This window comes from Filicampus tigris, chromosome 15 (assembly GCF_054856515.1).
Source record: "Filicampus tigris isolate MCC_2025a chromosome 15, RoL_Ftig_1.0, whole genome shotgun sequence".
NCBI classification, from domain to species: Eukaryota; Metazoa; Chordata; class Actinopteri; order Syngnathiformes; family Syngnathidae; genus Filicampus; species Filicampus tigris.
The window spans coordinates 18983509-19008414 of NC_141231.1; the positions used below are offsets into that span (position 1 = coordinate 18983509).

The 24906-nt window shown below is 44.0% G+C and overlaps 3 protein-coding genes and 1 long non-coding RNA gene across 8 annotated transcripts in view; 2 read left to right on the forward strand and 2 right to left on the reverse strand.

Annotated features, from left to right (window-relative positions):
* svopb (SV2 related protein b) overlaps positions 1 to 3263 on the reverse strand; it is a 29380-nt gene extending 26117 nt beyond the window's left edge. Inside the window, exon 1 of the mRNA XM_086053314.1 lies at positions 2803 to 3263. The gene's annotated coding sequence lies outside the window, so the exon portion shown is untranslated. The remainder of the gene's footprint in view (positions 1 to 2802) is intronic.
* On the forward strand, positions 621 to 9424 carry susd2 (sushi domain containing 2). The gene is given in 16 exon segments (XM_086053318.1): positions 621 to 681; positions 763 to 961; positions 1563 to 1714; positions 1859 to 2026; positions 2217 to 2388; positions 2811 to 3012; positions 3533 to 3618; positions 3847 to 4115; positions 5229 to 5401; positions 5403 to 5589; positions 5889 to 6137; positions 6441 to 6624; positions 7435 to 7529; positions 8238 to 8423; positions 8859 to 8958; positions 9053 to 9424. Coding segments are annotated over 16 exon segments (2523 nt in total). The 3' UTR covers positions 9093 to 9424.
* LOC147135872 (uncharacterized) lies at positions 4760 to 11059 on the reverse strand. Of its 4 annotated transcripts, none has more exons than XR_015089824.1 (4): positions 9742 to 11059; positions 6488 to 8382; positions 5907 to 6153; positions 4760 to 5534 (listed from the first exon to the last, which is right to left on the reverse strand). It is a non-coding gene; the product is annotated as an uncharacterized LOC147135872 (long non-coding RNA). The 4 variants fall into 4 exon arrangements; XR_015089826.1 differs by lacking the exon at positions 9742 to 11059 and having other exon boundaries at positions 6488 to 6808; positions 7414 to 9719; XR_015089825.1 differs by lacking the exon at positions 9742 to 11059 and having other exon boundaries at positions 6488 to 6633; positions 6728 to 9716.
* On the forward strand, positions 10660 to 24607 carry LOC147135873 (serine/threonine-protein kinase TAO3-like). Of its 2 annotated transcripts, XM_086053317.1 has the most exons (9): positions 10660 to 10991; positions 11108 to 11528; positions 13722 to 13958; positions 15049 to 15177; positions 16047 to 16250; positions 16470 to 16709; positions 17034 to 17246; positions 17649 to 17831; positions 18781 to 24607. In XM_086053317.1, exons 3-9 carry the CDS (start codon positions 13773 to 13775, stop codon positions 18943 to 18945), a joined length of 1320 nt encoding a protein of 439 aa, XP_085909443.1. In that variant the 5' UTR covers positions 10660 to 10991; positions 11108 to 11528; positions 13722 to 13772; the 3' UTR covers positions 18946 to 24607. The 2 variants fall into 2 exon arrangements, with proteins under 2 accessions (XP_085909443.1, XP_085909442.1); XM_086053316.1 differs by having other exon boundaries at positions 10660 to 11528.
* The last annotated feature ends 299 nt before the right edge of the window (positions 24608 to 24906 follow it).

Consider the following 24906-nt stretch of genomic DNA (forward strand, 5'->3'; position numbering starts at 1 on the left):
AGCAGATTGAGTCGCTGATGGTGTGGCGGTACTCTCGCGTGGGATCGGTTCTCGCTCAGCGGTGGCGTTGTTGGACTGGCCCTGCGACTGGCAGTTGGGGGGGGGGGGGGGGGGGCGCCGCCTACGTCCCCCTGTTTGCTGGGATAGGCTCCAGCAACCCCCCCAAAACCCAAAATGGCATGCTAAATTAGGAGATTATTTGCTCATTTTGGAAGGTTGAGCGCTGCCCCCTAGTGGAAGCTGGCTCAAGAGGTCCCCACTTGGAGGTTTTCGAAATCAATTACTTTCATGAATTACTTTCTTTATCACGACGGCCGCAGAATGATATGTACATCTCCACCCTATTAAAAGGCCAAATAAAACTTGAAGTGGTGTCAAAGGTGCTCATTTGAGCAGTAAAAGACGCCGGTGCCAATTTCTTTCGTCACTTGTATTTTAGTGGTGTTGTGGAGCGTGAAATAAAAGAGGCCCAAAGTCCAGCAACAAGCCAACACTCCCATGAGCAACGGGCCTTCTTTCAAAGTGCTATCTATCATTACGAGGCTTAGTTGATGATTGAATATGGTCTGGAGCGGCTTTAGTGGGAGCCACAACTTTGCGCCTCACACAAAACCGTCAAGATGGAAACATGCACGGCTGTCACTTTAATTCTTCTGCTCTCGTGCGTCAGCAGGACACTTGGTAAGTGCCTTGGCCCCTTTTTTTTTTTCTTTTGACGTGTACGGGCTTTCTGCGTGACTTCAAATTCTTTTTGTGATCGAGGCGAGTCGTGCGAGGGCAAATGCGGGCAATGGTCGAGCTCGTGCTCGTGCCGGCCGACCTGCGCGTCTCTGGAGAGCTGCTGTCCCGACTACAAGGAATTCTGCGTGGAATTCTCCCCACACTCAGGATCCATTTTGGGCGGAACCGATTTTCTCCTGCTCCACGCGACTTTTAACCAAAGTTCTCGAATTGTGTGCAAGTATGACTTATTCTTCCTCATTTTTTACTTTGATCATTTTGCCAACGCAAGAGTTTTGTTGGGCAGGCTATTTCTCTGCACCAAATCGGGTGTATACAGGGTACAGGGTGGCGTTTGGGTTAGAATACAGGAGGCAGGTTTGTGGTCCTTTACTCGGGTTGAAGAGGATGGGTTACAGATGACAGCTGACAGATGGCAGAGGTTTTTTTTGTCATGAACTCTGCCACCGAAATAAAACTTCATGCCAGCATCATCACATGCACGTACACAGTCACATGACACCAGGAGGCAAAGGCGTGGTCAATGCAAAATGCAATATTTACGCCACTACAACCATATATCGATCTAGCTATCTGGAGGCACTGGAGAGACTGCTTGTATGGATTGTAGTTGTTTCACCTATTCTTTGTTTGTCACTTTGTTATTTTAAGGACCTCTTCTGAGTCTGAAATAAACATTGATTTCTATCTATCTATCTATCTACATATCTACACATACACACAACTAGCTTCACATGCAGCCATTAATGTCCAAAAGCAACTGGCAACAAAAGTGAGTAGACCCCTGAGTGTAAATGTGGCGGCATTTGCTCCTCTTTCAGGTTCAACAATGACATCAAGACGGACGGTTACGTGGACGAAAGGGACCGAGGCCACTGCATCTCGCCCCTGCTCTATCAAACCGGCTGGCTTTCCGTACAAATCTCCTCCAATCACGGGATCGTGTTCAACAGAGCCGGCTCCTGGCTGGCAGGTACTCCGCAACAGTCTGCTGTCAAAAGTTGATCGGTGATGGAAAAGTCACTTTTTATACGTCCTCCTTTTTATCGAATTTAATATTTGTCGCAAGATATGGCACCCTGTCCTAGCGTGTGTCTCCTTTCAATGTTTTGCGCAGTGCATACTGGCAAGTTAGACTCCAAGTTCAAGGCGATTCTGGAGAACTCCACCAAGTGGCAGTACTACGGCACACCTCAGGTGGGCGGCCCCCTGCAGATGACCTGGAACACGTCCCTGGTCCGAGCCCAGAGGGTCAACATTGAGCTGTGGGGTTACAGGGAGACGGGTGAGGGCGCCGCTGGTTTGCCAACGTCCATTTGCAGTGTTGGGACCTCACCCGTTATTTGCGCCTCTACTACTTGAGGACATTTTCAGATACTGCACTTTTCTTCTTATTTGTACTGCTTAAGAACAGAGAGTGACCGCTTTGACGAGTGTCTAATTAAGAGACGTGTTTCTGAATGCCTCCCCTCCAGGAAAGCCTTATTGGGACCATTGGCGTGCCGAGTGGAAGTATCTTTACTCTCTTACTAAGGATATCGCTAACAACGGCAGCTTCACTTTTGTGCCTCAACCTTCTCCCGAATTCTCGAGCTGGGAACTTGGAGCGCTGCGGGTCAGCTCCAGTGCGAACCCAAATGGCTTGATGTGCGTTCAATTATTGTACTTATTATTTTCTTTTTTATAAACAAAAAGCACATTTTACAGGACAATCCGACTAGCACAGAACAGTCAGGTACAATTACGATAACGTATGGAACTAACTAAGAAACTATCACCGTCTTTCTGTTGTTATCTATCTTGCTAGCTAGCTTTGTTGCGAGCCAGCTATCGTGGTAGTTAGCAATTAATCTGGCTTGCGAGCTAGCTAGCTAGCTACAAATCCATTATCTTAAACCGCTTTATCCTCACGATGGTCATGGGAGCTTTTCCCGGCAGTTTCGGGCAGTAGGCGGGGGACACCCTGAACTGCTTGCCAGCCAATCGCATTATGCTAACCTTATTAGACATTGACAAGCTTTTGTTGTATTTTCCCGTCAATTGTTCCAATGTGTACCTTACCGTCGTAGGAATGTGGAAGCGGCATGGACGGAGGACCACGCCCTGGCCTGGCACCTGGAGCAGAAGTTCCGCGACGACTCTCAAGCTTGGGCACTGGACAAATGTTTAGCGTGGGACCTGCTGGAAAACGACCTTCCCAACTTCCTCAGCGAGATCATCGACTGCCCCTGCACCCTGGCGCAAGCCCGAGCCGACACGGGAAGATTCCACGTAAAAGGACGATAATCCAACATTTGAGGGAAAAAAAAAAAAAAATCGAAATAATGTCCCCACAATATCAAGATTTCTCAATGGCGCCCCTGCTTCGCCTCCCATTTTGAAGTGACCGTTTATTCGTTTAAAAAAAATTTTTTTTTACAGTTATTCAGGCCAGTCCGAATTGAAAGTTGCACGCCTTCACACCGTGCCAAAACATGTTGAGCAGCACTGAGCTCTACTGGAAGTGATCCAGCATAATTAAGCGCAAGAAGAAGCAGAAACACTCCCCTTCGAAGCTGCAATATAGTCGTTCCCACATAACGGGGAGTATCGTTGTATGCTCTGTTTGCAAGTAGCAGTTGGTTGAAGTTTTGAAATGACCGTAATATCTACTATACTCATTTCCATTAGCATTAAGTTAGCACTTTAGTTCGATAAAAGATAATGGTTTGGTTGAGGGTGGCACGGTGGTCGACGGGTTAGCGTAAAGCTATATTGTAAACCTTTTTTTAATTTATTGCTCCATATTCAGACGGATTACGGCTGCGATATGGAGAAAGGCAGCGTGTGCACGTACCACCCAGGGAGCATTCACTGTGTGAGGGCCATACAAGCCAGGTAAGTGAGTTGAAAATGTTCACCATTTCTAAAGAATCCTACTTCTTTTATTATTATTCCTCAGTTTCCATTTAAAAAAAACCAAAACAAATTAAATGGAGGAGTTGAACAAATTCAGACCAAATTCACAATTTCAACAGCTATTCGAATCATCCTTCCATCAAAATGGTCCGCTCATTCGCTACATCCGGACAACTTTTCTTCAAATTCCATAAATGTACATAACAGTCCCAGGTACGGGGCGGGTCAGCAGTGTTGCTACGACAGCAGCGGCGCTCAGGTCCTGACGGCCGACTCCATCGGAGGGAGCACCCCGGACCGGGCCCACGACTGGGGCTCGCCCCCGTACCTCGACCCCCCCCGGGTCCCCGGCCAGTCCCACTGGGTGTACGACGTCCTCAGCTTCTACTACTGCTGCCTTTGGTCAGACAACTGCCACTACTACTTCAAACACAGACCCTCCAGCGACTGCAGGCGATACCAGCCGCCCACTTCAGGTTAGCGCTCGTTGGAGTCGCCGTTATTCGGCAACAAAATTCGACATTCGGATGATGAATATGCAGATTTTCACCATTCTACTCCTTCCACATTTCTCTACCGATTCGAGACATCTTGAGAATTCTTTTACATATTGCCCAAACTCCCACATTTTTACATTTCTATTATTTCACATTTTCCATGACTAAGGCCGCATTTACATACTCATAGGCCCGGGGGCTTACCATTAAATATAGCAGTCATTTCCGACCGTTGGCGTAGGTAGAAAAATGTACAATCAAGTCAGGGTTCGTTCAAGGCCGCAAATGTTCGCCACGCTGTCGTCCGACTTCGCCTGTACTTTTCTTTCTTTCTGTCCCAAAGACATTTTCAACATGTTCAAAATTCCCTTGCGACAAGAAAAAAAAAAAAAAAAAAAAGACTAAACCTGTTGGCAAACGTTTTGCTAACATTTGCGACATTGAACGAACCCTGGCGAACTCTGACGTGACACTGACATTCGCTGCCTTCGAAAACACTTGCAATTGTTCGCTGCTCGGTGGCATAAAGGGCTTTTCTGAGATACTCAACATTGACAAACATGTCAGCATGCATATTTATGCATTTCATAAATGTTAACAAATAGAAGAGCCAACAAATCAAACCGTTCACACACGATACTTTTTATAAACCAATTATTTTCCAATCACTTCTATGAATTAAAAGCTAGATATTTGAGTAGTATTGCACTGACATAACTACACACAACCAAATTAGCACACCGGTGTAGCACTAGCGTTTTTGGGGAAACATTACGAGTTTTTATTAGTCTTAGTTCTATTTTTCATATTTACCTCATCCTTACACATTTCCCCACCGATTCAAAGCAAGGCAGCTTTATTTATACAACAAATTTCATACACAAGGCAACTCAATGTGCTTAAACCATTTCATTTTCAAAATCTGGGAACGTGAACCGCACCGTACCGAACAAATATAACGTACTGGATGAAAAGAAACTTTTAGCCACTGTAACAAGGTGCACAATTACAACATTTCATTCAGTGATTCTTTTGTGGAAGGCGCCCCCGTATAACATTTTGCGACTCACTCATCTCCGTTTGTGCCCCCAGCGGTGGTGTTTGGAGATCCACATTTCATAACGTTCGATGGCGTCCGCTACTCTTTCAACGGCAAAGGCGAATACTGTTTGTTGACGTCTCCCGGGAAGAATCTGATAATCCAAGGCAGAACCGAGCCAGTCAACGGTGAGCTAAATACGGACACGATCGTGTTGAAAGCGCATTTCCTCGACGTTTGATCACATTGATTTTCGCCCCACAGGAAATGCGACCAAGCTGTCGTCGGTGGTCATGGCCGAAGCCTTCTCGGACATCATCGAAGTGCGCCTGGTTGCCGGCGATGACAAGCTGCAAGTGCTACAAAATCAAAAGCAACTTTTGTTCAATGAGCAAAGCTGGATGGACCTGAAGGGTGGGGAAAAACTGACCCAAGATACAGATTCATGTTTTGAACTCAAATTCCGCACAAAACATGCCAAAATGATGACATGAAAAATATTTAAAAAAAACATTTTAAATTGAAATCTCAAATTGTATACAGTGGACCTTGCATACTTGTGTTTCAGCACCTGAGGATTTGCGTATTTCTCCCCAATTTTTTTTCTCCCCAGTTCCCGCCATTCATTTTTGTGAAGTGTATATATACAATGTGAAAAGAAAGTCGTTTTTAGCAAAGGCTAACTTGATTGTGTCTTGAATGTGTCATGTCAGGTGTGTTTGTGTTTTCACCTTCCACCGCCAACGTGACGGTGATGTTCCCCAGTGGCGCTGGCGTGGAAGTGCGTCTCAGCGATCGTGCTGTTACAGCAACAGTGCTCCTGCCGGACGAATTCCACAACTCCACGCGGGGCTTGTTGGGCAACGCAAACGGCGTGGCCGGCGACGACCTGCTTCCCGCCCACGGCGCGTCGGCAGCCAACGGCAATAATGCCGAAGAGGTTTTCAACTTTGGGGCCAGCTGTGAGAATCACTTCATCTTTTAAATTAAAATGACATTAGCATGAGTATAGCATTTTTTTTTGTGTTCACGTAGCAGTTTTGATATCCTAAAAAGGTGTATTCAAATGTCTTTATTCATCTTAATTGATTTCTTGCATTAAATCATTTGTGAATACATTTCGGGGAATCATAAATTACAAATACTAGTCAAATTTCACATGTACAAAGTACAATGATTAAATTAGAAATATTTTCGTTTTATTTTATGAAAATAACCATTTTCCCTATGACTTAAATGTAATATGAAAACATTTTCTTTTCTAGGGGCTGTTTCCAACACATCAGCCTTGTTCACATACGATTCCAAATACCTTTTGGACACGTTTTACAACTCTCCAAGACACGACCCCAATTTTATTCCAGAGTTTTCAGTCCCGGAGAATCCAGATGACCCGTTGTACAATATCGCTGCGGACATTTGTTCCGGAGACGACTCTCAGTTCTGTAGGTAGGACCACTAAAATGCAAAACACAACATAATGAGCAACACGATGGAATGGAAGCAGATCAGTATAAACAAAACAACCAAATACACATCGGCACGGTCTCACAGATGTGCAGCGAGTGCGCCATGCGGTATAGTGTGCATCAGTTGACTCTGCCAGGATTTGGAAAAAGCCGTGAAAATTGGGCTGTGAAAAAAACATGTAAAAACAAAATTCACATCAGCATGGTCTCACAGCCATGCGACAAGTACATCCAGTGGTATAGTTTCCATTGGTTGACCTGACCTGAAATCGTTTTTTGTTTCCACTGTGGAAAAAGACCGGAAAACTGAGATGGGCAGTAGTAAACCAGTAAAAAAGGTAAATAAAAATAATAATAGTCATTACGTAAAACAGACAAAATGCACTTTGGCGTGGTCTCGCAGCCGTACAGCAAGCAGTATAGTTCACTTTGATAAGCCGTGCTTGCATTTCTTTGTGTTTTAATAATTTATAAGTAATTTATCACTTTGTTGAATTTCACTGTAAATCTGACTCCGCAAAGGGGATTAAACGTAATAATAATAATGAAAAAAACACATACACATTAATGCTAGCTTAATGCTTACGTATCATGCAAATCGCCCTTGAGGGGATAACAGAAATTAGCATCAGTGTGACGGTAATCATAAATCTTGCAACAACGGCTACTTTAACACACACTGAGCAGCAACACATACAAATAGAGCAGGCTACACACTATACAGAGATTTTATTTTCTGTCTTTTTTTTTTTCATTTTCTTTTTTTTACCGAATATGGTGATTTTTGCAGGTATGATATTTTGGTGGGTCGTAGTCCAGAGCTGGGAAAGGCCACCAAAGTCTCATTCCGCAGTTACATTTCTCTTGCGGAGGACTTGAAGCCTGGTGAGTGTTAGCTCATTTGAAGTTTTTGAGAAAAAAATAATCATGAAAATAATTTCTTACACACACTGCAAACAACTAAGACTTAGCGTAACCATTAATTGTATCAAGCACAATAACCAGAGGGCTAAATCACATACTAAGCTCAGGTCACTAATTTGGCCTGGCTAATGTGGTCATTAGCATTGGAAAAAATATGAAACTGTTATTGTTTGACATGTTATGTAAACTGTTTAGCTAAATTATTAAATGTCTTGAGGAAAAGATTAGCATTTTAGCATGCAAGGCTAATTGCTAAAATAATCTTGCTATCATTTTACTTCACATATTTGATATTATTGTTTGGCACAAAATGTAAAAAGTTTAAATAAAGTACTTCTATCCACCCACGCCGAGAGGACGGGTCGGAACTAAAAGGGAAGGGCAGCTACTCCTCGACCCCCCGCAGAGGCCCCCCATGAGGAAACACTGGAGCTAAAAACAACGGAACTAAAAGACAAAGCAATAAAAGAAGCTAAGAACTAAAAACAGTAAGATTAGATACAAAAAAAAAAAAAAAAGTCCTAAATCAAAAGAGAAATGATTTAAAAGCCAAAGTAAAAAGGTATGTTTTGAGCCTCCCTTTAAATCATCACACTCTAATCCAACAATAAAAACAACATGTGTTAGTTTGATATCGGCATGTAATTTGGACTTTGGGTATGCGTGCAGTGATTTCCTGCGGGTGGCTGGCGCCGCCGACCAACGGCAAGAAGGAGGGCACCACCTACCTGCGGGGGGCCACGGTGCGCCTGCTGTGCGACGACGGCTTCGCGCTCCGAGGCTCGGCCGAGCGCACCTGCCAGGCGGACGGCACCTGGTCGGGAGGCGACACAGTCTGCGTTGTTCACACTTCCGGTGCGTCAACGTTTTTGGGAGTGCTTTCATTCAACTAAGATCATCCTGAGTGACGACACAAACGACCAACCTAACTCTTAATACCACGACGACTATTACTACTACTACGCCCACCACAACTACTCGGGGCATTGCCACTACTACGACTGCTACTACCATTACCACCACTGCTATTATTCTCATTACTACTATTAGCAATACTAAGAAGACTACTTCTTCCACAACTACCAATAGCATTTGACCACTCTACCACTAGTATGACTCCAACTAAAGTACCACCACAGCTACTGCTATCATTGCTACCACTACTGCTTCTACTTCTACCATTGTCATGTATTATGTTTGACTAGTAGTACGCAGTGCCACAATGACGATCGCTACAACAACCGCTTTTCACATTTTGCCTCAAAAACATCTTTGTTTTGTTTTGGTCAGAAAACAACACGGCCGTTATCGCTGGTTCTGTGGTCGGCGTTCTACTGGCCATTGCGCTCATAACAACGGGCCTCGTGCTCTGGGCCAAAAATCGAAGAAGGTCAAGTCGCATTATTCAGATTTGATGATATCATCTTGTTCCTAATCGGATGAAATGCCGCAATGATCAATTTGTCGTTTACGTGTGTTTGCAGGTCCAGGAGCTCTTCACCACGATTGAGTATAAAGTTGTAGCAGAGTCGGGTTGACAGTCGAGTCGCCCCATCCGTATGGAAAGGCACACAGTTGTGCACTTTTTGTCCTCGAGGACTCGTCCGACAACTAACTGGATCAGACTAGTAACATTTTTCACCACCAGTGCCACATTTGTACAACTAGTCCAACCTTGAGCTGGATATCGCATCAATGCTCAAACAGATTGCCATCATCAAACAAGCACGAAAAGTGTGAATTGAAAGTGAGTGAAAATAGAACGTTCCGTTGTATTCCACTGTCGTTGCACAATGACATCCAACTGTGAAAATAAAGATAACTTTGCCTTGAAGCTGATCTTCAGCAAAAGGCCATTGTCGAGTCTTTCTTGTTTCTTCAGTGCAGTTTTAATTTTAGGCACTGAACTTTGAACTTTCAACACCATTGCCTAGGGCAGTGTTTTTCAAACCTTTTTGAGTCAAGACACATTTATTTCATTGAAAAAAATCCGGCGGCACACCACCAGATGAAATAGTGAAACAAACACTTCCTTTAACAATATAAATGTTATATTGTGTATATAAGCATTTTTTTTTACATTGAGTAATGGCGTTATAACACAACGTCTTGAATAGGAATTAAATAAACACAAAGAAAAAAGTATTTTATAATGTTTCATATTGATACTTACTCAGTGTGAAACATGGGCCTGTTTGGATAAACATGCATCACTCATTCGCTTGCCTCTGAACAAAGACAATTGGCTACCTGGTGCTGTGCTGCTACCTGCTGGTATGGAAGAGTACTACAATGTATTAAAGACATGATTAGCTGCCAGGCGCTAGACCGCACAGGCACACGAATGAGATCACTTCCCACGGCACACCTGACAATATCTCACAGTTTGAAAAACACTGGCCTGGTGGACTGCACTGGAATGTTTTTTGTTGTTGTTTGTTTTCGTGTATTGCACAAGGACCAACTGTGCAGGTCAAACTCTTAACGAGATTCTATCGCCTTTTTTGTGTGTACGCCCCGAACTGGAATTTAAACGTATCATCGTCAATTAGACCCGTTGGTGACTGCAAAGGAGCGGCACGCTTGGCGACTGCTTAGCACGTCCGCCTCACAGTGCGGAGGCCCAAGGTTCGAATCCGAGCTCAGGCCTTCCTGTATGGAGTTTGTGTGTTCTCCCCGTGCCTGCGTGTGTTTTCTCCGGTTTCCTCCCACATTCCCAAACTATGGGACACTCTAAATTGCTCCTAGGTGATTGTGGGTTCAAATGTTTGTTTGTCTTTGTGAGCCTTGCAATTGGCGGGCAACCATTTCAGGGTGTACTGCCAGAAGAGGGCAATGGGGTAGGCTCCAGCATGCCCACGAGCCTCCTGAGGAGAAGCGATTGGAAAAATATGAGTTGGCCATATTTATCCAACTCATCTAAAAATATAGGCTATATTCACGTAATTTGTATTATTGTTATGACAGTATTTTATTTTCATTTTTTTTTCACTTCAGTCCTCCAATCTAGCCGCTTATTTACGTATAGCGGCCCATCTTCACATCTGCCTGTCTTTGTGAAGTGCGTAATAGTAAGTTGAGCGCGTGTAGTATTGCAGTGTCCCTTTAAGGGAAGGGGGAGTGTAAGAAGAAGCGGTACCAAAAAAAAAAAGAGAAAAAGAGAGAGCGAGAGAGAGCGAGGAGAAGAGATGAATAGAAGGCACGAGAAGCACCTACCATGACCAAGTGCGCTGTAAATGTAGGACACACATCCGAGCCTCCGAGCGGCGTCACATTGGGACGCTCGGCCACCATGTCCGGACTCGCCTCTCGCCACCGGCCCGCCGCCATCCTCCAGCCGAGCATGGCAGCCGTCACCCGGGGAAAGCCTGCCTCCTCTCCGGTGCCACTAAATTGCATCACATCTTTCCGCGATTATCAATGGTAGGCATTGCGTAATTGCCACCCCCTCCCCCTTCCTCTTTATTATTATTTTTTTTGTCATCCCAAAATCCACCCCCCCCCACCCCCTGTCACCCCCCCCACCCCCGCTTGTGGAGAATCGCCCCGTACGGCGGTGCTTCGTTTCGCACTGGTTGGCTGGAGGATGCCCTTTTCGCGGCCAAAAAGGACTCGCAGCCCGCGTTGAGCGGAGCTGCAGGATGCGCGTGAGGCCGGCGGCGGCGGACGTGTGCTGCATTCGCGGACGGCGGACACAACGAGAGCGGGCCTGCTGCGCGGATCGGCAAGTAGCCGGCGGGCCCCTCCAGCACCAGCGGACGCGCGGCTCCTCCTCTGCTAGACCACCGCGTCCCTCCCCCGCGCTGCACGAGCATGCTGCCGGCGTGAAGAAGGGATGAGGCCGCGTACGGGCACTCCAGCGGGCCACAGCTGCGGCCTCCTTCTCACCACAGCCGGCGGCGGCGATGCCGCTGCAGGACCCGCGAACGCAACACCGTCACCGTCACATCAGCATCTTTGGTACTTGTCACTCTCGTCCGTCGATTGCATGAACAAGAACAAGAACGAGAACAAGAAGGGAGGGAAAAATGTGTAATGCGCGTGCATGCGCGTACGCGAAAGGGGAGGAGGCCGAGGGGGGGGGGGGGCGCACTCACGCGCTATGCTATGACTACATCCATCTGTAGTCATGGCAACCACATCCTGTTAATGGATGTCGTTTTCCCCCTCCTCCTCCTCCTCGCTCTTCATCACCTTAAAAAAATTCTACTCTACTATTCTCCTGTGTGCTTTTGTCATGAAAAAAAAGACACAAAAAAATCCTCTAAACTGAACAACACAAAATGTAATAAAAATACAAATAAAAAGAGGAAGTAAGAATTAAAAAAAAAAAAAAAAAAAAAAGATGTGGTTGCAAAAGTGTGCACATCTTGTAACTGGGACTTAATTGGGAGTCAGCACACCTGCCACCTTAAGCGTTCAAGTGATTCAAATTCAGTTGTTTCCCAGCATTTCTTCTTCTTTGCTGAAGCTTTTGTGCTAACACTGACTGCTAACGTGGCCACCTGCTAATAAGCCCAAGTCGTACGTTTCTGAGGGACAATGTGGGACAATGCTCGACGCCACGAGCAGTCACTGATAACGATTTACCCATTTCTAGCACGTCCCAATTTACGTGATTCCCCTGAACATACCGAGGGATGCTCATGAATAGAGGCCAATAAGGAAAATAAGTTCAATTCAACTGAATGGCTTACGGTAGAAAAATGAGTCTGGGGAGCTAAGGCTCAATAAAATATAGTCCAGGGAACTTCAGGAGGAAGGAACAGTCACAAGTCCCCACTCTTTTTTTCAGTGGATTAACAGGAACCGTGAAAAAAAAAATAAGTCAACTCCCAACTTGTCGGACTTGTGGATCTTTTGCTGCACGTGCACGCGTACGGTGTCATGACAACAACAAAAAAGCCGTTGATGGCAACCTCTCACAGAGCTGTGCCGAACTGTCAAATAATATTCATTTGGTTGCCTCGGGGAAATTCTGTGAGGTTTTTTTTATTATGGGGGACACGGTCTGAAATTGTGGGACTCATGAATTGAGCTCAAACGCTTTATACGGTTGGTCACGCTAGCCTCCACCTTAAATAAGATCCCAGTTTCAGATGAAAAAACCCCCCAAAACAGCCCAATTGAAGTTCGGCTGTTTTAGAAGGCTTTTCCTGGCATGTTTGCTTCCGAGCAGAAGCGTGACGGTTTTGTGCTCAAGCTGACTGCTATTTGGAACTGTTCATGAATGAATGAATTCTTTTCACTTTGGTTAAGACTCCAATTCTATCGGAAGAAAAAAAAGTCCAACTGTTGTCGCAGGCTTTTTCTGCCTTTTTTTTTTTTTTTTGTTGTTTTTTTTTTCTAGTAGAAGCCTCAACGTTTTGTGCCAAACCAGCTCCTTGGACCTGTTCATAATTCCCCCTTACCGTGACTAAGTTCCTAGTTGCTGTTGAAGAAAAACTGCCCCAAATAATGTCATTCTTGGCCGTAACTGTTTTTGGTGATAAGCATTGTTGACCCAAAATAACTGCCTAACTTTTCCCGCATACATTGGGGAGATTTCAAGAGCTTTTTTAGCTCGATTGATTGTTTTTCTTTGTAAAATAAGGCTTCCATCTTGCCACCCACCACATACAGTTGCCCAAACATATGAAGCGGACGGAAGATTGTTGTAAACAGCCAGTACTTGCCAGAAATCCCAGACGCTCCTTCAGTGTTGCTGCTGTCCTCACGGCAGCCTCTCTGAACACTTTTTCTTTTCGTGCTCACTTTTGTGGGGACGTCCCGTTTTTGGTCAGAGTTCCATATTGCGCAGAGTACCCCCCTCCTCCTCCTGACTGCCGCCTTTGAAAAAACGAAATCCCTCTGACGCTGCGGAAGCTCGCTGCGGACCACGGCTTGGGCTGTAAGATGAGACGACACAAATGTCAGGAAAAGCCCGCTCCAACTTCTGAACTTTATTCAGGGTGAATCGCCGCGAACGCCCCCCCCTGACAGGTTCGTTGCGATGGGCGCGCCTCCTCATTCGCAAGAGGGTGTGCGCACTTGTGCAACCAGCGGATCTCTGCGTCTTGTTGGTGCTCCCCCCCCCCCCCCCTTTTGCTTTTCAGCCGAGTTGCGCAGGTGTGACAGCGGCTTACCGGCGTGGGTCGCTGTGTTGTTTTGCAGGTCATCGGGGAGATCCAGGAGCATGAGCAGAACTTTGAGCTGCGGGAGCAGATGTCTGGCTACAAGCGCATGCGGCGGCAGCACCAGAAGCAGCTGATCGCCCTGGAGAACAGGCTGAAGGCCGAGATGGACGAGCACAGGCTGAGGCTGCACAAGGAGCTGGAGACGCAGGCCAACAACACTTACGGCGAGCTGGAGCGGCTGGCCAAGCGCCACGCCGCTCAAACCGACAAAGAGGTGCGCCGGGTTGCGAGCGCGCTGGTAGTACGTGTTGCACGTCTTTTGTCCGCGGGAGATTTGCATTGAACAACAGCTAAAAGCGGCACCAGGCCTGAGTGACTTGTTGCTAGCGTAGCGGGCAAACGCTCTTAATGACTATAATGGGGGAGGTAGTTAGTTGGTTGGGGACCTTCTCTGCCTCATCTCCTTGCTCAACTCTGACTTGCCCGCCGCATCCTGTGAAAACCCGTGAAAAGACCGGCTTGGAAATCAGCAATATGGCTGGGGAACACCGCACTTGCGGTTTTTTATCTCGCCGGGAAACGCTCGACTGGCCGTGATGATGATGATCATGAATATCATGACAATGATAATAATTCTGACGCAAGGACAATGATGATTGTGATTATCATTTCTCATCATCATGTCATGGCAATTATGATTTGGATGATGATTATAATGCTGATGATAATGATAATTATGCCAAGAACGATGATGATGATGATGATGGTGATTGAATGACAACGAAGATGATTATGAGGACGACGATTGTGAGGATAATTTTGATGATCATGATTATAATGATGACAATGACGGTGGTTATAAGAATGACGATGAGGCTTATGAGGATGATGATGCTTGTGAAGGTGATCATGTAAAATGATGACAATCACAATGAATGTTATGATGGTGACAATTGTGATGAGGATTGTGATGATAATTATAATGATGATGGTGACGATCGCATTAATGACGATAATTATGACAACCGCGATTATGATGATTGTAAGAATTACGATGATGATGATGACGACAACTGTGACAATGACGCCGACAACCCCGATGATGTTCAGATGATGACGACGATAATCACGATGACGATGATAGCAAAAATGACGACCACAAAGAAGACGACGATGATGATGATGATTGTTTTGTTGATGACGATCATGACGACGGTTGCCGTGATGACGGCGATGAAGAGGACGATGACTATGGCAACGACGGCAATGATGCCGATGACAAAACCGATGACGTCGATTGTAATGATGACCCCGATGACGACGACAACAATTACGATGATAATGCCGATGCCGCCTCCTCGCAGATGAAGTCGGTGGCCACAGAGGAGAGGCGCATCCAGCAGCAGATCGCGGCTCAGCAGAAGAAGGAGCTGACGTCCTTCTTGGAGAGCCAAAAGAGAGAGTACCGACTCTGCAAGGACAAAATCAAAGAAGTAAAAAGACAGCAAACACACAAAACATCCAACACACCCAAAGTGTAGTGTCGTTTTCTTACGTTACAGGCTTTTTCCAAAAATGGTTTTCTCTGGTCCTGTCAATACTTTGGAAGTATTCCCATGGCTGGACTTGTTCCACATTTTCTAATGTTATGGCTTTATTCCAAAATGGATGACATTCATTTTTTGATGTTGGGATTTTTGCAAATTTATTAAAAATCACAAACGAAATAATGACATGAGGATTTGGCAAAACTGACCGACGAAAGGCCTGCCAAGCTTGTGGATCCATATTTGCACACTTGCTTATCGGTGGGGGATTTTGACAAAAGGCTCATAAAAGGTCCATATACCGATTATCGCTGACAACAATCGGCCTGGCCAAAGTCACTGGTCAATTTATTGTATACGTTTTTTTTTATCTTATGATTTACGACAGGTTGGTGTTAGATTTGTTAGTTTGTTGTGGTGCCAAATGTCACTTTGGTTTTGCTTAATCAGGTACCCTTTATGAACTATGGCCATGTATGTTGTATTTTTTTTTTTTGACAGGGATGTTTTTGCAATTTTATATTCATAAATTGTTATAAAATGTGTTTTTCTTAGTTGAGAAATATTGATAAAAATCAACCGATATTTCCTCCAAACTGTTTAGTAGATTTAGATTTGGTAAAATACATCAGGTTTAAAAAAAAAAAAAACATCAGCTTAGCATAAAAAGCATTTTCGGAATCAGTGATGCAAACTTGTCCTAAATCGGTTGAAAAAAAAAAAGTGTCACCATTCCTACTTTTCTCATACCACCAGATGGCACCTGCAAATCACTGATAGATTTTCTTGATGTATTTTGCGTGTGTGTTTTGTAGGAGATGAGCGAGGACCTGTGCACCCCGAAAGAGGAGAAGCAAGAGCGTCTGTCGCGGCACAAGGAGACCATTCAGCGCTCGCAGGCGGAGGAGGAGGCCAACCTGCTGGCGCAGCAGCGCCTCGTCTACGAGCGAAGCTGCCGGGCGCTCAAACGCAGGAGTCTGCTCAGGAAGCACGACTTTGAACAGGAGCAACTCAGAGAGGTGCGCGCACATCTTACAGGCTATACGCAAACATGTTGGGGGCAGCGAAGACCTTTTCACATTTGGTTTGTTTTAGGGGAGCCAATACCAGTTTTCGGTGGAATCTCTCTAACATACATGCAAACTATACGTACATATATCCGACGACCTACCCTGGGCGTGCCCCACTTCTCTCACCTTGCCTCCGACGTGACGTCTCTTTGGCCCACTGTCCCCCAGGAGCTGAACAAGAAGAGGAGCCAGAAGGAGATGGAGCACGCCCTGATGATCCGCCAGGACGAGGCCACGCAGGACCTGGAGCAGCGGCAGCTCCACGTGCTCCACAAGCTGAGCGTGGAACTCATGCGCTTGCAGCACCAGACCGAGTTGGAAAACCAGGAGGAGTACAACGACCGCAGGCAGCGCGAGCTCCTGCGCAAACATGGCCTGGAGCACAGACAGCAGCCCAGAGACCTCAAGGTTAAATTTTTTTTTTAAAAATTAAAAAAAAACAAAAAAAAAAAAAAAAACAGAGAGAGAGAAAAAGTCAACATTAGAATTATGCTGCTGTGTATAATACGCTCTCGTGTATAACAACCGCCCCCGCCTTAATCGTTGGGAAAAGTCCCAAAATCCCGATGGCCAGCACGCCATCTTTTGAATTTGAAAGGGTCTGACGTGATTGAAAATGTGGAGAAACGTGAAAGGAAGGATTCAATTTGAAAATTGCCTCCATTCATTTCAAAGAGAAATGTGGAATAATGACAAGTGTGGCAAAGTGCAAATGACTTGGTCTGTCCTTAGACGCTGGAGCTGCAGATCAAGAAGCAGTTCCAGGACACGTGCAAGGTTCAGAACAAGCAGTACAAAGCACTGCGCAACCACCAGCTGGAGGTTTCGCCCAAAGGGGAGCACAAGAGTCTCCTGAAGGGGCTGAAGGAGGAGCAGACGCGCAAGCTGGCCGTGCTGGCCGAGCAGTACGAGCACTCCATCAACCAGATGATGGCCTCGCAAGCGGTACGCCAACAAAGCCCTTCCTGCCTCCTTCGTACCGGTGACCCCGCTTACGGCTTTTCTACAGCCCTCTTTTGCCGCGCGATTATGACAACAGATATGAAAACAAACAGAGGCGCGACGCCTCGATAATACTCACAGGATACATTCTTTATCTTCCGCAAAGAACGACGAGTTTTGGCCATCTCCGTTCATACCCACGGCTGTATTATACTGCCCCCAGGTGGCCGGGACGCGCACGCCAGAAGGCGCAGCGCAATCTCTGTCCAATTGAAGTCGACGTGTCCGCAAGCGTTGGATTCTTTCGTTTCGATTTCGTTTCGTTCATTGCAGAACGTGCCTGTCAGAGCCCAGATTTGCCGGCACGAATCCAATCGCTGCGCGTGCGCCGCTTTGTCCACGCAGATGAGGTTGGAGGCGGAGCAGGAGGCGGAGTGCGAGGCTCTGAAGCAGCAGCTGAAGCAGGAGATGGAGCTGCTGGACGCCTACCAGAAGAAGACCAAGTCCCAGATGGAGACCCAACACGAGCGAGAGCTGCAGAAGCTCGAGCAGAAGGTCTCCATACGCAGGGCCCACCTGGAGCAGAAGGTAGGCACTCGTCACCTGTCGCTGGCCAGGTTTTGACCAGCGTTCAAATCGACAACAGGAGTTGACATGCTGAAAACAAAAGAATGAGCTCAAGCCAGTCTTAATGATCTTTTTCTTTGTTTTTTTTTCACCCGAGGAAAGGTTTGTAACAATTCCGATGCTCCACGTAGCGGGTGAAGGGCAGAGAGAGGTGGCATGTACAGCAAGTCAGACGGACACACATTAAGGAAAAAAATAAAAAAATAGTCCTCATGATTCATTGTTTAATCTAAGAATTTCATTTATTTATATATTTTGTCTTCCATTGTTAACCTAAACTTCTTTTTTAAGGGTTTGGTGAGATGAATCATTAAAAAAAAAAAAAAAAAAATCTTTAAAATGTTGAATTTCTAAAACTTATCCAATGAACATAATGAAATGATTCACAACCGTCTATTTCATTCATTTCCCTTAAAGTGGAAGTCAACGTAAACATTTTTCTTTCAAGAATATGTTCTACGCAAGCCCACTAGTTAAAATAGCCGCCCCCAGAGATGGCTAAAAACGAGTGGATTAACTCGTATTCCACAAACGCAAAATGAATCACAATGCCGTGTTTCAACTAGTGGACCTGGAGTGAAGATATTCTTGAAAAAAATAGGTTTGGGTTGACTTCCGCTTTAACCGCACCATGTGCAGCATGTGCAGGTGGATGTTCCCTTTTTTTTTTTGTCCAATCAGATTTCAGCCTGTATTTGTTGCCGTGTCAATCTAATCTGCCCCGGGGCCTTCCCAACCGCTCGTTCAGGCCGATGCCCCTTCAAACTAAATTCCCAACGGGAGCGCTTCTTTAGCCAATCGGATGACCAATTCCACCTCACCGGTGTGACATCGGCATTTTTCTGTCCTCTGATTGGTCGGCCGGCGCTTGGACTAGCTCTGTATGAAGTATGAATGCGTGTGCGCGCAGATGGAGGAGGAGCTGTCGGCTGTGCAGAAGGATCGCAGCGAGAGGATCAAAACTCTACTGGAGCGTCAGGAGCGAGAGATTTTGTCCTTCGACAGCGAGACTCGCATCCTGGGCTTCGGCAGTCTGGGGTCTCTGGACTTGTTCCTCAAGGACGACAACAGATGAAAGTGGACCGGCGGCCACATTTTCCTTCCTTTCCTTTGGCGGATATTTCTGGCGACGACGGACAACTCTTTTCAAGGCGGCAAAATGCCACAATCCACACGGATGCCGTCAATCGTGGTGTTGGGACTATTCCTCCTTCTCGTCTCGATTTTTGGTATGAAGTGAATAATTCAGGAATTTTTTTGCTAAAATGGGCACTTTGATATGTTTCACTAGAACTCCATCGTATGCGTGTGTTTGTGTGTGTGTAGAGCAGGGGTGGGCAACGTTTGGCCCGGGGGTCATCGGGCCAAATCTGTTCTTTGGAGAGCAACGGTGCGGGATTATTTGCCGCATTAATTTAGCCACTTTGGGTAATTAACATACATTGACTCCTTTTTACGATACATTTTGTATTCATTTTTCTCATTGAATCATTCTTTATTTCGTTTCTGCAAAAAAGGAATTATTTTACACTGTTTGTTAAATCCAACACATATAGACATGTGCGCACACACATAGACATAGCCTATATACACAATAATTCAATCATTTCTACACTTCCGTTTTTTTCTGACAAGATGGGGTGCTGAGTGTACATTAATGAGAAATCAAATGAACTTTTTGGATTTTGGCTGCGATGGCACAGAAAGTGAAAAATGTCAAGGGGTCTGGATACTTTCCGTACCGACTGTACATACACACGACTTTTTTGCATCCATTTTTTGGGGTGGATTTTCACCACTCACCGATGCGAATACTGGCAGGGGGGTTGTTTGGGCTGGGGGAAGAACTATTCTGGACCAATAATATATGAGGGCAGTAACAGAATTTACAATTAGCCGATTATTTAGTTAAGTAATAACATTATCAAATAAATGTCAACAAAACAATACATCTATTAACCGATGATTTAATTGATCTAATTAAGGCTTTTACAATAAAATATTTTGTTATGGTCAATAAATCTGAGTGGTTAAGGCCAAATTATTGGTTGATTTTAATTCTTGACACTATTTAATGAAGTCATTATAACGCGCCATTTGATCGAGTGGCATTTCTCTCAGCACACATTCCAATTCTGATTTGTTTTTGGGAAGGCTGATGGGAACAAATGACATTTTACGGCACTCGTCGTACCGTGACCACGTACAAATTTGACACGTATCTCGAGGCACCACGGTCATTCAATGGTCAATTGTGCATAAAACAAGCAGAAAGTCAAAATGTTACAATGATGGATTTGAGATCCACATTTGCTTTCTGACCTCATCTCTGAATGAGTTGGTGAGGTTTCAAAAAAACGTTTGCCCACCCCTGACGTCCAGGACATTGTAGAATGTGAGCTGCAGACACCCGCATCAATCGCCCCCCCCCCCCCCGTGGCGCTCTTCTTTTTCTCCCCCTTAGTCGTCGTCTTCTCCTTCTTTTGGTTTTTCTTCTTCTGGTCCTGGTTCTTCTTCTTCTTCTGGTTCTTCATCTTCGTCTAGTCCTTCTTTTTCTTGTATGTCTTCTGGTCCGTCTTCTTTTCCTTCTGGTTCTTTTCTTGTATAGTCGTTTCTCAATATCAAGGATGCAGAGTACGGTCTCGTGAACTCGGCGAGTACGTACAGTCTCAAAGATCGTACTTCCTAAATACGGTAGTCTCTTTGTAATTGGAATGGCTGTGTACTTGTAAACCTCCAATGGTTCTGACGTATTTCTGGAAAATGATTAAAAAAAAAAAAAAAAAAAAAAGGGAGGAAAAATATTCCAAAGGTGAATCTTCTCCCTCTACCGTCATGTTAGCTATTTTGACAGCAGCACAAAATGAATCTTGGGCTATTTTCCGAGCCAAGTGTCCACAAGTCACCAACCGATGCACCCTTGGTTTAAGGTAGCAGACAAGAACAAGATCTGGCTATTCTCTGTCTTCTTGGTTTATGCGTCCTTTGAATCCTTTGAGCAGGACTGACGACGCTTCACGAGATCACGAGGAGCAGCCAATTGAGAAACGGCTCTTGTCTTTCTTCCTCTAGTCCTTGTTCCTCATCTTCGTCTGGTTCGTCCTCTGGCCTTTCTTCATCTGGTTCTTGTCCTTCTTCTGGTCTTTCTTCTTCTGGTTCTTGTCTTTCTTCTTCTGGTCTTTTTTCTTCTGGTTCTTGTCTTTCTTTTTCTGGTCTTTTTCCTTCTGATTCTTGTCTTTCTTCTTCTGTTTCAGTTATTTCTTCTTCTGGTTCTTGTCTTCTGTTTCTTTTTCTGGTCTTTCTTCATCTGGTTCTTGTCTCTCTCCTTCTGTTTCATCTTTTACTGGTCTTTCTTGTTCTGAGCTTTCCTTTTCTTCTGGTTGTTCTTGTTTTTCTCATTTTTCTGGTTCCCATTCAGATTTTTCTTCTATTGGTTCGTCTGGTCTTTGTTCCTCCTCTCGTCGTTCTTCTTTGTCTTTTATGTCCTTGTGTCTTTCTTTGTTTGAATCTTATTCTGGTCTTTCTTCTGCTGGTTCTTCATTTGTATGTCTTTTGTCTTTCTTCTTCTTTGTATCAAGCTGCTTCTTGATTTTTGCAACTTGTTTTTCTGGAACGTGAGTGTAAGCGTCGCGGCGTCATGGCTTTTCTCATTGCATGCACTTTATTAGGGCACGTGATGCATGGCTCAGTTTGTAAATAAAGTGGTCATCAGCATTTTAGGTTGCAACCACCCCCCCCCCAAAAAAAAAAATTCGACCCCATGAGCTATGATAGATTCACATATGCCTTTCTTTCAGTTGTTGTGCCTTTTTCTTTTTACATTTTATTTGAATCATTTTCCATTTGCTCATCAAACTTGTTGTACATGACCAATGGTGAGATTTGTGCTGTTTTTTTATATGAATATTCGTACTTGAGCATATAGCTAGAACATGCCCAACAACATCCGTCTATTTAGTCATGTGACGGAGCTTACAAGATTTTTTTATTTTAATTTTGATAGTTCATAACGGTAGACGGAATGAGACACACACACGCACACACACACACACACACACAGGATTATATGTGGTTTATTCAATAGGGTTGTAATTAGGAAGATGAGATGACTTTTGATGACACGGACACTTTTCATGGGAACTCAAACTTGAGATAACATACGTTGAAATACAGAATTTGCTTGAAGTTTGCAACAAGTAAAAAAAAAAAAAATACTTTTGTGACTTTTTTTAATGTGTTAAACCCTGTAAAAAATTATTACAAAAATTTAAAAATGTCAATAAAATCCAATTTGAGAATTGAAAATCAAAAGACACACTATTGTGCAAAAACATTTTTCATTCATTACATCAAATTACAAAGGCAGATAAATTTTATTTTAGAAAATAAAATTCAAATTCAGTCATATGTAAAAAAACCAACACCAAACAATTGTATGAAAAAATATGCGTATATGTATTTTGGGTACCTGAGAGTTTATGGTAGAGTTTATTTTCTTTTTCTTTTTTCTGATGTCCTTTCTTTGATGATTGACTGGGAGCAATAACATGACTCCATCAATAGAAGCCCTAAAAGGACTTTGTGCACTTTATTGTATTGTAGTCACAGACGTATTTAATATGGAATAGAGGAGGTAGAAATGTATACTATATTGAAGAATATCTGTTAACGAAAATATTGTACACAATAGGTGCACGGTACAATATGTGATATATTTGATTAAAAGTGTTCATTTATTCCCATGCAAAGTGTCCAAGCAGGATGTTGCAACCCTGGCAGTTACATGTTGAAGAAAAAAAGACAAGTCGGCCCTCTGCGTTAATTGTGACCCAAGGATCCGACTGACACAATATTTGCCATGACGTTCGTTGAACAGGTTGCACAATTTCCATTTTTGACCGAATGGAAGAACGAATCGTTTGGTGCTTCATTTCTTACGCCAATTTTAGCCTTGACCCCTTTTCCCCCTGTCACCGTCAACAACACTCGGACAAATTGAGCCCACGCTAATTTTTTTTTCCCCACAATGAGCCTCTGACAGCCGCAGTGGGCTGACTCCATTTTTGGTGGTTTTGCAGGAGACAGTTTTGGGGTCTGCGGCAAAATCTGGGGGCTTTACCACACATCTTGGTGGTGATTTCCACGGCAATGACGACTTACTTCTTCTGGATAATTGCTTTTACACAATTTGTGGCTTTCCTCAGATCTTGACAAATATAAGTGACTTTTGGACTTGGACCATGTTGAATACTTACAGTACATTGGATGTTATCGCTTGCACTTTTATCCTGCCTTCATCTTCAGTTCAGTCGTCGAGGTTGCCTAAAATTGGAGATACAAAGTGGAATGAGAAAAAAACAAACAAAAAAAAAACACGTAGTGCAATAGTGATCCAAGTCCAAACATCCCACGCACTTTTATCTAGGGATGGGCAAGTACCAATACCGGGTTTTGGTATCGGACCAATAACGGTCTAGATTTTTTTAGGTATTGTGTAATCATGGAGGCTGTCAATACCAGACACTGCTACTTAAGGCAAAGGAAATCTGACCGACAAGGCTATGTTCAGACTGCTGGTATTAATGCTCAATCCGATTTTTTTGTGTGTAATCATTCATATTTCATATTAAAATGCGACCTCAGTATGTCTGGTGTGTGAACCAAATGCCTCCCCAAAGTGATCCGCATGCACAGAAAAAGAGATGCCGTCACTCGCAACGTAGCGTTCATGGAAGTAAATATGGAGACAAATGCAGTAACTGGCAAATTACCAAGAATCCGATACGCATCCGATATAGAACCCCATATGAAACTGACCCAGGTCGGATTTGAAAGAAAAAAAATGGAATTGAGCTGTTTAGTTTGGTGAGTACTCAAAGAGTTAATAGTGGTACTGGTTTCAATCTTGGGGGAAAAAAACAACAATTTGACATTAGGAAAAAACGCTTATTACAAAAGTGGTCTAAGTACTGAAGAGTCAAGAAACGTGTTGAGTACAATAGAGGACTGCCCCCTATATGCCAAAATTGGAAGTCAACCTTGATTTGGACCAGTATTCAATCTGAAGGAATAATAATGATGATAATAATAATAATACATCAGATTTATAGAGTACGCTTTGACAAAAATGGAGTTATCACACCCGGGTGCTCAGTGGCCCCAATGCTTATTTCAACTTTATTTCACGTGGTGGTCTTGACTTGAAAGAGTTTAACAACAGTGAATAATAAGCAGAAGAATTTTAACAATCCTAAAGGAGATAGAAACTAATTTATCAATCTGAGCACAAAATGATTGACTCTAAAAAACGGTTCACAATACGATGATGTTCCTGGAGTGCTTTTGATGTGTGCAAGTGAAGCCTTCACCAAAAGGCTTCACCAAAAATTTCATTCAGTGTCTTCAAATTACTCATGTCAACACACATACAAAAAAAAGTGAACCCCCTCCCCCAAAAAAAAGCCCAAAAGGCTTGCCTGCGTGCTTCAGAATCATTCCCAACTTGGCCAATTGTTGTGCGAGATGATTTGGAAGATGATGATGATTTTCATGATGATGATTTCGAGGATTTTGATGATGTGACTTTCTGGAGAAATGTGTTTAGTTAGAAGATAAATAGGTAGAGGTGATGTGGTATACAAGATAGTTGGATGGATAAAGGGGAACTCTCCTAAACGACCCCGATCACCATTTCCTCTGTGGTTCCAACACAAAATAAATGACTATGTTGAAAACAACTTGATCTCTTTGCCATACTGCATTTCTTTTTTTTTGGGTTGGGGGGAGTTGTAATATTTAAACTAACAAAAAACCCTAAAAATACATTACTTGAAGCACTGTAAAAAAATGCAAAATTAAAAAAGGGTGAAAAATATATAGGATGCCTATTTTTTTCAAAGAAAACGTATAAATGTATAAATTTATAATACAATTTAAAAAATGCAAATAGAGAAATCATACAGTGTAGAATATTTGTTTCATGATATTAAATTACAATGGAAGAAAATGATTACTAAGAATACTGAAACATAAATTC

What these genes read in the sequence shown, in the direction of transcription:
- LOC147135873 (XM_086053316.1), top strand. Translation starts at nt 13,773, where the DNA reads ATGTCTGGCTACAAGCGCATGCGGCGGCAGCACCAGAAGCAGCTGATC. An exon ending in GCAAGGACAAAATCAAAGAA is followed by an intron (nt 15,178 to 16,046) that starts GTAAAAAGACAG and finishes TGTGTTTTGTAG; the next exon opens with GAGATGAGCGAGGACCTGTG. An exon ending in AGATGATGGCCTCGCAAGCG is followed by an intron (nt 17,247 to 17,648) that starts GTACGCCAACAA and finishes TTGTCCACGCAG; the next exon opens with ATGAGGTTGGAGGCGGAGCA.